Genomic DNA, 15,944 nt, shown 5'->3' on the forward strand with positions numbered 1-15,944 from the left:
ATGGTGGCATTTATAAGTAAAGTGCAGAGAATTTTCAGAACATCTAGAAACACAAGACTGGGGTTTAGGGATCTAAGTCCTGATTATGTGATAGCATTCATGACTTCAGACACGGTGTCATGCATATAAGCATACTCCAAAATTTGAGACAGCACAGAGGAGATAGTTGAAAGCTTTATTACTATTTATGTGCCCAGATTTTTAAAAACGAGTATGAGAAATATTAAAAACACAAAACATAACACATGACTTGGGAAGAACATCTGGAAAAAATGGATGACAGAATGCCAATTTACTTATGAATACACATCTCTGGAAGGACAGGGGACCTGGACACCCCAGAGAAATTTGGTAAAACCCTCTGCACCACTTTTCATGCTATAAATGTTTCTTAAAAATTGTATGTAAACCAACTGTTGGTAAATCATTTAATGCAAGGGTGAGCATGATTTTAAAGATATCATAAGAATGTACATTTTAGTAAAGGAAATAATTATTGATGGACTAATAGAAAAAACTCATGGATTAAGTGAAGTTCAAGGTCCTTCATTATCATCCTGGTTCTGCCACCAACTAAATGTGTGATTCTAGAAAACCACTCAACCTTGCTGGGCCAATTCCCTCTTTGAGTTTGGGTTGTAATTGTGAATTTTCACTTACTAGGTTCTTAATGCAAGGTACAGGGGTACTGGCCCACAGTCTCAAGTCCAGTTTCTTCTGAGAGGTAATATTACAAATTGAATCCTTGTGGACAGAGCTCCAGGCTCTCTTACATAAGAGGAGCCACAATGACCATCGTTCTGTGTTTTGCTTCTTTACGGTCCAGTCTTATTTTCACAATCACCCTCAGGGTGATGATTCCAAATTTTTGTTCCAAATTCTTTACAAAAGTATGTTCCTTAGCTCTGTTCTCTGGGAAAAATTGACAGTCTAAGGTAGGAACCCCTTCTTGGTGCTCCTCTCCACCTCTGGCTCTTTCCCTAACCCACAAAGCTGGTCACTGCCCAAGGACAAGGGCTGTACTCTCCGTGCCTTGTGCAGGCCCAGGCTCGAAGAAGGAATTCAGTGAATGACCATTTACTGGATTCGTTCTTTTTTTTTTTTTTTTTGCATAGAGTCTCACTCTGTCACCTAGGTTGGAATGCAGTGGTGCGATCTCGGCTTACTGCAGCCTCCACCTCCTGGGCTCAAGAGATTCTCCTGCCTCAGCCTCCTGAATAGCTGGGATTATAGGCAAGTGCCACCATGCTCGACTAATTATTGTATTTCTAGTAGAGATGGGGTTTTACTGTTGGCCAGGCTGGTCCTAAACTCCTAACCTCAAGTCATCCTCCTGCCTCAGCCTCCCAAAGTGCTGGGATTATAGGCATGAGCCACTGTGCCTAGCCTGGCTGCTGGATTTTTTTTTTTTTAGGCGGAGTTTTGCTTTTGTCACCCAGGCTGGAGTGCACTGGCACAATCTCAGCTCACTGTAACCTCTGCCTCCTGGTTCAAGTGATTCTCCTGTCTCAGCCTCCCAAGTAACTGGGATTACAGGCATGAACCACCACACCCAGCTAATTGTGTATTTTCAGTAGAGATGGGGTTTCGCCATTTTGGCCAGGCTGGTTTCAAATCCCTGACCTCAGGTGATCCACCCGCCTCAGCCTCCCAAAGAGCTGAGATTACAGGTGTGAGCCTTAGCACCCGGCCTGGCTGGATGTTTTTGAAGGAGGAAGCTGAGGCAAGGATATGGGTCTGATGAAAGACCCAAACCCTAGGAGTGGACTCCTGGCTGCTTCTTTAAACATTTCTAAACTTTCCAAATTTTCTACAATGGGCAAAAATATCAAAACCACAAAGCATTAAACTCTCCTTTTCCTGGCTTTCTGTCAATGCTCTGATCTCCCATAAATAATGCAGTAGCCAGTTTCCTTCTAATACTGCCAACTTTGCTCAGTGCTCCAATGTTTGGCCCAGGACATAGGGCATACATCTTTTCTTTAAGAGAAACAGCCATTTTGGTCCTCTAGTCTGTTTTGCTTAAATAGCAATGACACCATGCATTTGTCTTTGTGGAGTTAACCCTACCATCCTGCCCCAGGCAAGGACTCCTGCCAACTGGCTCCAGAAAGGGTCATTTATCAACAGTGTTTAGGCACCACCTTGATACTTCTACCATGCAGGAAGTACAAAACACCACTGTAAGAATTCTTTTGTCTTCTTAAGCAAAAACAGGTTTAGGCCTTAACTGGCAAGAGATGGCAATGAGTCAGACTTCTTGCCAACTACCACCACGTTTGTAGAGTAATTCCAGAGCTGTTAGGGAAGCCTCAGGAAACAGAGGAAATTATTCTCTATTGAGCACTTACTCCATGCCAAGTGTTGTGCTGTGTGCCTCATATACACTGTTTAATGTATAAACATCTAATAATCACTATCTAACGTAGTTATTTTTACTCATTTATCTTATTTCTTGTCTGTCTCCCTCATTGAAATATGTGCTCATGAGGAGGAACATTTTTTGGGATCTTGTTTATTATGTCTAGAATAGGATCGTACACAGATAAGGACTCAATAAACATTGCCGAAATTTACAAAATGAGCAACTCCATGACATATGTGGTATTATTTCCCTTTCATAGATGAATTAACTGAAGACTTTAGAGGGTACAGATGAACTGCCCAAAGTCACATAGCTAATAAGAAGGCAGAACTGAAACCCGAGCCTCACTCATTCATTCTATAGACCAAAGGACTTGCACTTGGATCTTTTTTTTTTTTTTGAGACAGAGTTTCCCTCTTGTTACCCAGGCTGGAGTGCAATGGCACGATCCCGGCTCACCGCAACCTCCGTCTCCTGGGTTCAAGTAATTCTCCTGCCTCAGCCTCCCGAGTAGCTGGGACTACAGGCATGTGCCACCATGCCCAGCTAATTTTTGTATTTTTAGTAGAGACAGGGTTTCACCTTGTTGACCAGGATGGTCTTGATCTCTTGACCTCGTGATCCACCTGCCTCGGCTCCCACAGGCTTGAGCCACTGCGCCCGGCCTACACTTGGATCTTAAATAACTCTTTCAGCTTGGCAATTATATGCTCTATAGGCCTATAAAATATGTATTTACCTTGTGTACTCATTTGGAGGTTTCAAATTTCACTGAGGAGACATTAACATTTTTATAATAATCATTTTACTAAAGCAGCAATTAAGTACACATTTTCCCAGCATAACAATTTCATCTATGGATAGGCATTAGTTACATGAATTTTTCATTTTAAAACTCCACAATGTGATTATTTTTCAGACATAAATAAAAAATACAGTGGTTCTGGATGCCAACAAAATCACATTTGCAAACCTTAAGTGTTTGGTAAGTTACAACATTAAGATGACTAATGATATGTGTGCGGTATTCTCAGTATAGAATACCCAGTATTCCAGCATACATCTGTGTGGCTTGAGTGTCCCAGTATGGAAGGAGGTAGACTTGGCACATCGAAAGCCACTGCTATACTAAAGAAATCATATGAAGCTCAAGGATTCTTTAGAGAATCAGCTATTACAAAATCTGTCTTGAGAATTCATTTTGTGTGAGAATGTGAGAATGAAACGCAAAGGAGGTTAATTTTACCCAGAAGAGCATGCATATCCTTTTCCACTTGTCCGAATGGACTTGATTTGTAAGTGCTCTTTTACCTACCTAGGAATACATCGCAAGAGCACACCACCCATGGTGTCTTCCCTAAACACTTCGTGTTTTTTTGTAGTGATTATGGTTACATGCCCTTCTCCTCCTGGGCAGGTCCTTTTCACTTCTGTCCCAGCCTTGCCACCAACACAAGATCATAAAGCCTCTGTGTCCACCCACCAGGTTAATTGTTCATGGACCAACCTAGTGATCTGGCCTCAATCTCTCCACTGCCAGCTCTAGGCGCTATTGTTTTTTTACTGATAATACAAGTAACAATATTCTGGATAAATTTTTTTAAAGCATAAAACCAGGAAAACCCATAATCCAACTATCCAGAGTTTGCATAGCCTTTCTGTCTTTTTAAAAGACATTTTTTTTTAATTTACACATACAATTTTGTATATCACTCTTTTCACTTAACACTATAAGCATTTTGCCATGCTGTTAAATACTCTTCAGAAACATAAATTATAATGATGGCATAACACTCCACTGGATAGTCATACTGTAATTTACTCAACCAGTTTTCTACTGTTGGACTTTAAGATTGTTAAACATCGATTTTGCCCATATTTTAGACTATTTCTTTCGGACAGATTCCCAGAAGTGGAATGAGAGGATCAGAGGATATAAACATTTTTAAAGCTCCCGATAGATACTGCCAAATTGCTTTTCAGAAAACTGTTGCCTGTCTACACTTCCAACATTGCCAGTGTGTTTTTCTACCAATAGAGATCTGTCTAAAGGATAATAAAATTTAAATGAAACATGCAGTCCTCAAATTATTAATGCATGGCGAGGCATCAAGACCAGAGCACAAAGGCATGTGGCAATGGTCATACCTATTTCCAGGTATGCAGTTAACAATGGGTTACTGTAAACAGAAATTTTGCAAGAGTGAAGAGTAATATAATTAGATTTCAGGCCATCTAATCCAAGGCCTGTGTCTATTTTGTTCACTGCTGTATCCCGGCACACAAGATAGCGTCTGGCACATACAGCCACTCAATAAAAATTTGTTGAGTGAATTAACACAGAATCTTCTTTCAGATGCAGTCTTTCACCAGCTGTAGGGTTTAGTTACTCCTGAATTCATAGAAAACACTCTTGTAAAGGTCTGTTCAATGCTAAAATTGTATCACAACTTTGGAAAATCAGTTTAAATAAAGGTGACACAATAAACAGCTCTCTAGGAGAAAAACAAATATACTTACCTAAAAGGACGCATCTCAGCACCAGTTGCAAGGTGCAAATACACATATGTATCTGTAATACATATGCATATTTGCAAGCATGCAAAAAATACACTTCAGTGAGTTTTGTCATTTCCATAGTACACCCTTTAATAGACAGTAACATAAGGTTGTTCAAATGCTGCCCATGGTCAAAGCATTTTTGGGACTACCTTCAGTTCATTCTATTATTGTTGGTTGCAACTTGGCATCAATTTCAGTGTTGCCAACACTGGTTTTGATATTTTACGTGGGAATAATATAGGTGGTTTTATAATATCATTTTCAGTCAAAAACCAGCACAACATTTATTTTGTGAACCAGAGTATGTTCAAGGTAAAATAGCCAATCATTCAGCTTTAGTTTACTCTCCTGGCTCTATAGATTCCCTCCAATATTCTATAATTTCCTTTTTTGTTTGTTTGAGACAGGGTCTCACTCTGTGGCCCAGGCTGTAGTGCAGTAGCATGATTATGGCTCACTGCAGCCTGGACCTCCAGGGCTCAAGCGATTCTCCTGCCTCAGCCCCACAAGTAGCTGGGATTACAGGTAAGTGCCACCATGCCAGGCTAATTATTGTATTTTTTTTTGTAGAGACGGGGGTTTCACCATGTTGCCCAGGTTGGTCTTGAACTCCAGCCCTCAAGTAATGTACCTGCCTCAGCCTCCCAGAGTGCTAGGATTATAGATGTGAACTCTTGTGCCTAGGTCACAATTTCTACATAATAAATTGTTAGACACTGCCAGATCAATGTGGCATTAATAAAGTTATTGATAACAAATAATCAATCATCTGTCATTTTTATGTATACACTAGACCAGGGTTTGCATCTAACTATGGCCTATGGGCCAAATCTGTCCTGCCATCTGTTTTTCTATGGCCTAAAAGCTAAAAATTTCTTTTCAACTTTTTTTTTTTTAGATGGAATCTTGCTCTCTTGCCCAGGCTGGAGTGCAGCGGTGAGATCTCGGATCACTGCAGCCTCTGCCTGCTGGGTTCCAGCGATTCTGCCTCAGCCTCCTGGGTAGTGGAATTACAGGCACATGTCACCACACCCTGCTAATTTTTGTATTTTTAGTAGAGATAAGGTTTTACCATGTTAGCCAGGATGGTCTCAAACTCCTGACCTCAGGTAATCTGCCTGCCTCAGCCTCCCAAAGTGCTGGGATTACAAGCGTGAGCCACCATTCCTGGCCTCTTTTTAACATTTTTAAATGGATTAAAAAAAAAAATCAAAATAGTATTTTGTAAAAACTATATAACATTCAAATTCCAGTATCCATTTATAAAGTTTTATTGGAAAGAGCCATGCTCATCCGTTTCTGTATCAGCTATGTCTGCTTTTACATTAAAATACTGAGTACTGGCAAAAGAGACCATATGGCCCATAAAGACTCCTTTACAGAAGTCTGTCGACCGTTGGGCTATACCCAAGTGAGTCCCTGGAGGTACTATAGCTCCCCAATACAGATTTTTTTGTTTCTGGATATTAATACAGGGAGAGGGGTGATACAACTAGGATGGCGTTTGCAAGGATCTGATAAGGGAGACACTGAAGAACATAAATACATGATGGTTCTCATTATATCTCAGAAAAGATATAAATGTCTGGCAAAATCTGGGTGGGCTGATTGAAGAAGCAATTGGAGAAGGCAGGATATCATATAGTTTAGAAGCAAAGGTAGGCTCTTATTGAGTCACAAGGGACCCTGCTGAGATCCAATCCCAAAGAGCCTAGTGAAACTTGCTGGTGATGATGTCTGCAAATAGCAGGCAAGCTGAGCAGCGTTTGTAATGTAATGAATGACAATTCCCTAATAGTACCCCATTCCTTTATTCGGTGTCCTCAAGTCATTTAGCATCCAGATTTATCCAGGCATTTCCAAAGGCAAGTATAGACTTTGACTAAAAAATGGATCTGAGAGAAAGGTTCTGGGAAGGAGGCCCCAGGTAAACATTCTTCCCAAATGATAACGTTTCATTGAAGACTCAGTCAGGGTCAGAATTCAGAAGACAGCAGAACCATCCACATGTTTTTTTTATAAGTTACAGATTCGGTGAACATTTTATTCTTTCTCTTTTTGATCAATACTAGTGGGGCAAATGGAGCAAGGTAGGGTGGGGTGATGGAAGGGGAGAAGTACATAACATCAGTGATAGGATAACCTGCCCCAGAAGGCATGTATTTCTTTCTCAGCAGTGGCATAAAACATTTCATGTGAACTCTGAATTAGGATGGGCATGGGGGTGGGGACAAAGATCAACCTAAAAGCCAAACAGAGTCATTGACCAATTGTGTTAAGCTTGAGAAAGTTTGCAGATGGCCAGCTCTCTTCCTGACATCCCACAGAAAACCAGGCTTGATCTGTGGTTAGGTGGAGGTTCTCCTACCAGGGAAAATACAGTTGCTAGGATAATGGGCTTTGGATGCTATAGCTCTGAAAAAGTTTCATGACTCTTGGTACCAGAGGTAACCAAATTGCCTCCTTGAGAAACTGCTGACACTGGGTGCCTCTGGGGAGTGCAACTCATGGTGGCTACGGGTAAGAGGGACCTTTTCCTGCCCACGCCCCTTACAAAAAACAAATCAACACATCATCCCCCCATGTTGCCCCACCAAATTCTTGAGGATAAGAAGGCAACCTGGGGCCAGGGCTACAGCAGACAATTTCCTTACTCAGCAGCTGAAGTGGGGAGCTGGAAGAAGGATCCAAAAAATCAGAGAGAAGAATTGTAAGTTAAGTGGAAAAACTTCAATAGACTCAAAGGTCTATTGAAGGATCAGCATACCAAAATGACCAAAAGCAGCTAATGAAGGTGTGACCCGGGACCAGAAAACAAAGCAACAAGGAAATAGAGGAGTAAGAGCAAACTGGTGCATAATAAATTGAGAGGTGTCTTAAAACAGCCAAGGGGAAGAGCCTGGGGTGTGAGAGACACATAGCTAGATGTGTGAGACTATGGGACCAGGAGCTCAAGAGGCCTAGGTAGCAAGGTGCAGGCCAGGGCAAAACGTGGATCAGCAACGAAATGGATTTGGTAGGTGAGCACATTAGGAGTAGTCATATAAGAACTTTCCTGTCTGGGGATGCCTAGATCATGCTCTACCCTTGGGTTTAGATTCTGAGCAGCCAAATGTGAATGGTTTGCTCTGGGTAAGTCCTTTTCATTACAGCCACCTGGAAGCATTTGAATTCACACTCCTGATTACCTGCTTCTGGTTGCTGTGTCTAAACCATGTCTGAACCAGCATAGCTCTGGTACTCTATACTACAGCAAGGGTCTTGGTCCAGCATCATTGGCAGGGACACACCAGCACTGTTCATAGGACTGGAATCAAACCCAGAAGTAAGATGTCTCAGGACTTCTGGGTTACAACAGGTTAGAAGCAATGCCTGTAGGCAGGGTTGTGGGATCTTGGCCTGGGTCCAGAAGCATATAAATCGGCAACAATTACCACTGGGTGGGCCTCATTAAGGATTAATATAAGTTCAGCAACAAAGACGCAAGAACTAGTGATGAGGACTTTGTTCCTAAAGTGCAGTGTCCGTGGTGCCAAGTGCTTGTGGGCAACCCAGAGCCACATCTGATGTAAGAAGACTTAATGGTCCTGAAATGGAATGTCTAGAAACTGTTAAGGAGCTAAGGTCTATAAGCTGTTGCTTGGTTTAAGAGTTCTTATATAGTATCTTCACTTTGTGGGACAAGGTCTAGCTTTCAAGGTGCCTCAGAATTAACAGGTGTTAGCTGGGGATGGTGGCTCATGCCTGTAATCCCAGTACTTTGGGAGGCCGAGGTGGGTGGATCACCTGAGGTCAGGAGTTCGAGATCAGCCTAGCCAACATGGTGAAACCTCATCTCTATCAAAAATACAAAAATCAACCGGGTGTAGTGGTGCATGCCTGTAATCCCAGCTCAGGAAGCTGAGGCAGGAGAATCACTTGAACCCAGGAGGTGGAGGTTGCAGTGAGCCGAGGTTGTACCACTGCACTCCAGCCTGGGCAGCAGAGCAAGATTCCATCTCAAAAAACAAAACAACAACCACCACCACAACAAGAACAGGTGTTAATGAGGAACTTGTAATTTTTGCAGGTGAGTAGAGAAAGTGAAAGAACAGCACTAAAAGTAACCGTGATGAATAAGTAAGTGATGCGCCTCTATTCTCAAGCAATATTGTTTAAGAGGAGCTGGTATACATAAAAATCCTCGAGTAAAACAAAGACACTGGCCAATTCTGTGAAATGCTGTTACCAAACCCCTGCCCCTGAATGTTTCTAGTCTATGTGGTATTCCTTGGAACCCACTTGAGAAAAGTTCCATTCCATAAATCCTGGCAGAGGTAGGAAGAGAAGAAATGAACGAGTTTGAACTTGCAGAATCTGCTTGTTGGAGGTTCCGACTGGAAAATCAGATATCAAATTGGTTGTTACAAACCAATTCACAGACTCAGGAGAAGCAATTTATCAACTGGCATAGAGTTGGAGGCATAGGAGAAGAAGCAAATGTCATCATTTTCTACTGATGCAGGTTTGATGCCTCATGCTGTTCCACCTGCTTTCCCTAATTTCACAGTCCCCTGTCATACCCATCCTCATGGATCCAGTTCAAGAACCATCTCATCCATGTAGCCCGTCAGCTCCTGGAGATATTGTTTATAACTTCCACATTGTCAACGTCCAGCAGTGTTCTAAAAACAGCAAGTTCTTAAAACTATAGGCATTAGTTACTAAAAACAGGCTGCTGTATGGGAATCCACACATAGGTATCAGGCTCCCTTAATTCAGGGTCTACAGAACCACCTGGTCTTCCTCCCCACACATCACAGCTTAGGCCTGGGTCTCCAGGTTTATATTTTCTAGGACCAGATCCTCCTTTTCCAGCATAGGATACCCAAATGAATGGGGGTCCAAAGCACAAGACTAGAATGAAGCAAACCCAGCTCTTCTGTGAGGTGCAGGCCTGAGAGAAGATCAGTATTGGTGGCCATCCCCTCCTAACGCGCTCCCACTGAGTCATCTGGGCCAGATCAGCCCTTTGGGCTAGCATTGCTCAGTAGTACCAGCATCCCACTGCCTTCTGTACCATACCTCAGGCCCTGACTGCAAAGCAGGATGAAACTGTAAGCCTTCTTTTGGGGTCCTCCCAGAACAGCATGTCTCCCTGGGCACAGAGATACAGATCCAGGAGATCCTGTTCCTCACTTCTCACTGGCATGATCCTGAGGCAGAATGTTGAGAACAAAGGAACAGGACTCACAACAAGCTAAGGTCTGGGCAGAGAAGAAATTCAAACTTGTTGAGCAAAAAAAAAAAAAAAATCAAGAACAAGCAAGTACCAGAAGGCAACAGCCAGAAGTTCTTCAAAGTTGTGGAGAACAGCAAGGAGGATGGTTCAACAGTCCAGCAAAGAGTAATGAGGAGGGCCATGACATACAGGGAGGAGTAGCAAAGACTGAAAATAGGTGAGCAGCCAAAGAAGGTGCCTAACAGTGAGGCAGCTTCCTAGTTCTGGTTCAGCTAACTCACGTTCCTCTCACCATGGGGTGAACCAATTCTCAGCTACCCTGGGGGGAAGGCTTGTTGAAGATGAAGCCTGAAGAAGCTGGCTGGCGGGGTAGTGGACTCTGGGATGGGATACGGGCAGGGGCATTTCCCCACCAGCTTCACCCTTGAGATGACTCCATGTTTCAGAACCTGTTACCTTTTTCCTCAAACATGAGCTATTTTTCCTAGTTTCCTTTGAAAGATCGGACTGAAAGTCAAGTTTTCGTGGTGTAGGCTCACCCTTCAAAACACCGGAAATAACTTTGGCAGAAATCTTCCTCATGTTCAAGTTTTCTTTCAAAATGAGCCTAACAGTTTCTTTGTCTAAATTTAACTCTTCAGCCATCATCCTCACAGTTAACTGCCTGTTTGAACAAACCAAGTCCTTGACCTTCTGGATATTTTCATCTGTCCTGTGGGTGACTGGACGCCCACTTCGGGCGTCATCTCGAACATCTTCCCGTCCTTCTTTAAACCTTTTGTGCCAGTCAAAAACTCTGGCCCTTGACATGACTTCATCCCCATAAGCTTCTTTTAAAAGATGGTGGGTCTCACTTGCAGACTTATTCAACTTCACGCAAAATTTGATACTAATCCTTTGTTCTAAATAGCGGTCACTCATTCTGGCACTGAACAACACAGGAGCGTTAACAGGCCACGACTGTGAGGGAAAGACAGATCAATCTCTATAGGGCTGTAGGTGTAATAATATCGCTATTCTTGCTTTCCTAGAAGCCTGGTGAGGAAAGAGTAATTGCGTTTCTGAGATTTTGTCCCTCAGCTTCCAGTCGAGACTAGGGAGATCCGTTCTGGGAAGCTAACAGGGCCAACAGTCGCTGCAAAGCTGGAAAAATCAAATCTCCTACAACCACGTCTGCATCCAACCAGTGCACGCACATCTGCCAAGATTCTGCCAATCAGTCACCAAGGTCGCCCCGATTCCGCGGCCCTTAAAGAGTATATGGCGATTTCTGCAAGAAAGGTCTAAGTGGTGGCAACTAAAGCAAGCAAGAAGAGGTGCATAGGTGATGTAACGTGCAAGCTCGCCCCAGATCTGCAGAAACCCGCGCACGCCAAACCTACCAGAGCAGCCTGGGGCTCGCCTACTCTAGGAGCCAGGGAGACAGGCGCGCATGCGCAATTCCCTTCCCTCGCGGATTAGACTGTGCGCAGTCGCACTGAGGCAGCGCGCGCCAAGTCCCGCCTCCGTCTTGTCACACGCCGCCAGGCGCGCTTCGTTGCGCATGCCCGCCTGCGGAGAAGGCGGAAAGGAAGGGCGGGGGAGGAAGGCTGAGGGAAGAGAGGGCACCCCCGGGCGTCAGGGTGCATTGTGGGAAGGAGGCGGCAGCGTCTCGGGCGGGCGGGAGGTGCACAAGCGGCGGCGGCGGCGGTAAATCCTCCCGGCCGCTCACAGCACTGTGGAGCCGCGTCCCCAGCCCGGCCTCGGACCGCGGCACCCCTCCTGGCCCTCGCGGCTTTCCGCCCGCCAGCCCCTCCCCCGCGCGCTGGCCCTGCCGAGCCGGCCGGCCGGCCTGGCTTCCCTCCCCGTCCCCGACGGGCGGGCGGACTGCCCTGAGGAGGCGGGGAGGGGAGGGCTGGGCCGGCCGGCAGGCGGGCTACGATGCCGAACTTCTGCGCTGCCCCCAACTGCACCCGGAAGAGCACGCAGTCCGACCTGGCCTTCTTCAGGTTCCCACGGGACCCGGCCAGGTAAGTGGCGGGCGCGGAGCGGGCGGCCCGGGCCCACCTCGGCGGTGAGCGCTGCCAGCCGCCGGCCCCAGGCGGGCTCCCGGGCTGAGAGGGGCGTGGGAGAGGGGCGCAGCGCACTGCCGTCGACCCCAGCTTTGGACCGAGATGGGGAAGCGGCCGTCAGCCGTGGACGGGCGGGCGTCCGGGGACCTCGGAGCACGTGCTCTGGCGGGGGCTCGGCGCAGAGGGCACCACCTCAAACGTTAGGGAGCTGGGGCTGCCCGCGGACGCGGGATGCGGTGGGTTCTCGCCGTGGCTCACTTGCTGTATGACCTCGGGCGAGTCGTTTACCTTTCTGGGCTTTAGTTTCCTTAGCTGTCAAAAGAGAGCAGGACTCTATGGTTGTGGCCATTGGGGCCCTTCCCTCTCCTTGCCACCACCCCCGGGACGGTGTTTCTGTTTTGATTCCCACTGCCTTCTTTCGTCACAGCTACTCTCTCCTTCGGACTTGTCATTGCACGGTTCAAGGTTCATTTTCTGGCTGTTACCGTTACTCATTTTCTCACTTGGTTATTGTAGGCATAACAGGGTGTACGCGTGGGGCGTGGAATTGGTATTGGAACCCCTTCCTTGAGATAACCCCCACACACTGACTTATATTTAGGGAGTGGTAGCGTAGGGACCATGTTTGAAAGGCCGAGATGTTTCGTAGGCCTGTCTTGTTGGTTCATTCTTCAAAAATCAATGCCTACTATGTGCCGAGCTCAGATGTTAGGTGCTGGGAACTCATGGGCAAATAAGGGTGTCACTGCATGCAGAAAGCTCTCAGTCCATTAAGGGAACAGGTACAGCAACAGGGGATTATAATGTAGTGCGTTATTTATTAATTAGTTCAATAATTAATTATTGAAGGTCTACTCTGTGCTTGGCATTATTGTGAGCAATGGGGGTTACAGATGAACACATCGAAGTCCTTTCTCATGAAGATTACATTCTATTGGCGTTGGGGGGGGGGTCGGGGAATAAACAAGTAAAATACAAAGTGTGTCGGATGATGATAACTACTGTGGAGAAAAACAAGCAAAGGTTAGAGGGTAGGGGAATAAATAGTACCAAAAGACGCACAATTGCTATTTTAAATAGAGTGGTTAAAGAAGGCCTCACTAAGAAGGTGAATTTGAGCAAACACCAAGTGAAGGGGCCAGCATGGAGATAACCTTGGGCAGCAGCATTCCAGACTGTGGAAACAGTAAATGCAAAGACAGGGCAGCCAGGAGTCCATGGGAAGGGACTGGGAGAGAGGTAAGATGAAACCAGAAAGGTGTGTATATGGTAGGGCAAATTCTGTAGGGTAGGACATTGTAGGTGTACTATGGTTTTTATTCTGAGTGAAATAGCAAGTCATTGAAGGGTTTAGAGAAGAGCCTTAAATTTTAGCAGGCTGAGTGGCTGCTCGTTAAATAGATTGTAGGGAGGTAAAGGTGAAAGCTGAAAGACTAGTTAAAAGGCTGTTGCAATAATTCAGATTAGTAGAGGAGGAGGTGGCAATTTTGAGATATGGTTTAAAGGTGAAGTCAACAGGTTTTGCTAATGGTTTGGAGGTAGCTTGTAAAAGAAAAAGAGAAGTCAAGGACGACTTCAAGATTTTAAAAATCTTTGTTGGCAGGGTTGGTTTGAACTCCTGGCTTCGAGCAAACCTCCTGCCTCGGTCTCCCAAAGTGCTAGAATAGGTTTGAGCCACCGCACCCAGCCGATTTCAAGAATTTTAACGTGAGCATTTGCTGAGATAGGGAAGACTGGGAAGAGCAGGTTTGGGTTTGAGAGGCCTGATAGGTATTCCAGAATAGATGTCTAGGCCGGCACATGGTGGTTCACGCCTGTAATCCCAGCACTTTGGAAGGCTGAAGCAGGTGGATCACTTGAGGTCAGGAGTTCAAGACCAGCCTGGCCAACGTAGTGAAACCCTGTTTCTGCCAAAAATTAGCTGGGCACAGTGGCTCATGCCTGCAATCCTAGCACTTTGGGAGGCCCAGGCGGCCAGATCACCTGAGTTCAGGAGTTCAAGACCAGACTAACCAACATGGAGAAACCCCGTCTCTACTAAAAATACAAAATTTTCTGGATGTGGTAGCACATGCATGGCACATGTAACATGGGAGGCTGAGGCAGGAGAATCGCTTGAACCCGGAAGGTGGAAGTTGTGGTGAGCTGGGATCATGCCACTGCACTCCAGTCTGGGCAACAAGAGTGAAACTGTCTCCAAAAAAAAAAAAGAAAAAAATTGGCCAGATATGGTGGTGCATGTCTGTAGTCCCAGCTGCTTGGGAGGCTGAGACATGAGAATTGCTTTAACCCAGGAGGCGGAGGTTGCAGTGAGCTGGGATTGTGCCACTGTACTCCAGCCTGGGGGACAGAGTGAGATTCTGTCTTAAAAAAGAAAGAAGAAAAAAAGGGAAGTCTTTCATTATACCATATACAGAAATGAACTCCAAATGACCTATACTTTTGTTTAGATCAAGGCCTAACTATAAGAGCTATACCATTAAACTTTTAGAAAAAGAAATACAGATAAGTCTTCATGACTTTAGATTTGGCAGCACATTCTAGTTTGTGTTTTGTTTTTTGAGAGAGCCTCACTCTGTTGCCCAGGCTAGTGTGCAGTGGCACAATCTCGGCTTACTGCAACCTCCGCTGCCTGGATTCAAGAGATTTTACTGACTCAGCCTTCCAAGTAGCTGGGATTACAGACGCCCACTACCACGCCTTGCTAATTTTTGTATTTCTTTAGTAGAGATGGGGTTTTGCCATGTTGGCCAGGCTAGTCTCTAACTCCTGACCTCAGGTGATCCGCCAGCCTTGGCCTCCCGAAGTGTTGGGATTACAGGTGTGAGCCATCATACTCATCCGGAGAACATTCTTAGATATGATCAAATTACATGAAATAAAAAGAAAGATAGACTAATTGGACTTCATCAAAATTAAACTTTTGTGTATCAAAGGACATTACCAAGAAAGTGAAAAGAATGAAAGAAAGTACTTGCAAGTAATTCACCTGATGAGGGCCTTGTATTCAGAGTATATAAAGAACTCTTACTGGCTGCCTAGGTTGTCTTTAAAATAAAATTTAAAAAAAAAAAAAAGAACTCTTAAAATTCAGCAACAAAAAGACAACCCAATTTAAAAATAGGCAAAGGACTTCTTTCCTTAAAGGAAAGATACAAGTGGCTAACAAGCACATGAAAGATGAAGCAATTCTCTTGCCTCAGCCTCTCGAGTAGCTGGGACTACAGGTTCGCACCACCACGCCCAGCTAATTTTGTATTTTTTAGTGGAGACATGCTTTCACCATGTTGGCCAAGATGGTCTTGATTTTTTGACCTTGGGATCCGCCTGCCTCGGCCTCCCAAAGTGCTGGGATTACAGGAGTGAGCCACCTCGCCCGGCCATGAATTTCTGTTTAAAAGAATGTTTATTGAGATGCAATTCACATACCATATAATTCACCCATTTAAAATGAACAATTTGGGATATATATGTTAACTTTAATTTTGTTTCAATACATACAGCAAAATTTGCTATATTAACTATTAAGTGTACAATTCAGTGGCATTTGTTACGGTCACAGTGTTGTACAACCATCTCCACTATTCCCAAAACCTTTTCATTATCCCAAACAAAAACTGCAACCATTAGGCAATAACCTCCCATTCCCCTGTCCTCCCAGCCTTTGATAACCTCAAATCCACTTTCAGTCTTTATAAATTTGCCTGTTCTAGGTTCATGTAAGTTGAATCATATACTATTTTTC

The 15,944-nt window shown here is 44.7% G+C and overlaps 2 protein-coding genes across 13 annotated transcripts in view; one reads left to right on the forward strand and one right to left on the reverse strand.

The window, feature by feature from the left end:
• Window positions 1-11,578, reverse strand: part of GVQW3 (GVQW motif containing 3) — a 31,032-nt gene extending 19,454 nt beyond the window's left edge. For 7 of the 11 annotated variants that reach the window (XR_013523234.1, XR_013523232.1, XR_013523239.1 and 4 more), the window contains exon 1: window positions 11,531-11,578. Coding sequence is in view for 1 of the 11 variants with exons in the window: in XM_078340190.1 (XP_078196316.1) it covers window positions 10,605-11,069 (465 nt within the window). In the remaining 10 variants the exon portion in view is untranslated. Of the gene's footprint in view, window positions 1-6,174; window positions 10,123-10,239 lie in introns of those variants that run through there. The other 4 variants (XR_013523235.1, XR_013523233.1, XR_004731224.3 and 1 more) reach the window with 3 other exon arrangements.
• A 357-nt stretch (window positions 11,579-11,935) lies between these two features.
• The window catches only part of THAP12 (THAP domain containing 12), a 30,841-nt gene continuing 26,832 nt past the window's right edge, over window positions 11,936-15,944 (forward strand). For both annotated transcript variants that reach the window (XM_035265380.3, XM_035265381.3), the window contains exon 1: window positions 11,936-12,157. In XM_035265380.3, the coding sequence (XP_035121271.1) occupies window positions 12,069-12,157 (89 nt within the window). In that variant the 5' untranslated portion in view covers window positions 11,936-12,068. The remainder of the gene's footprint in view (window positions 12,158-15,944) is intronic.

Source organism: Callithrix jacchus, chromosome 10, assembly GCF_049354715.1.
Source record: "Callithrix jacchus isolate 240 chromosome 10, calJac240_pri, whole genome shotgun sequence".
Lineage (NCBI taxonomy): Eukaryota > Metazoa > Chordata > Mammalia > Primates > Cebidae > Callithrix > Callithrix jacchus.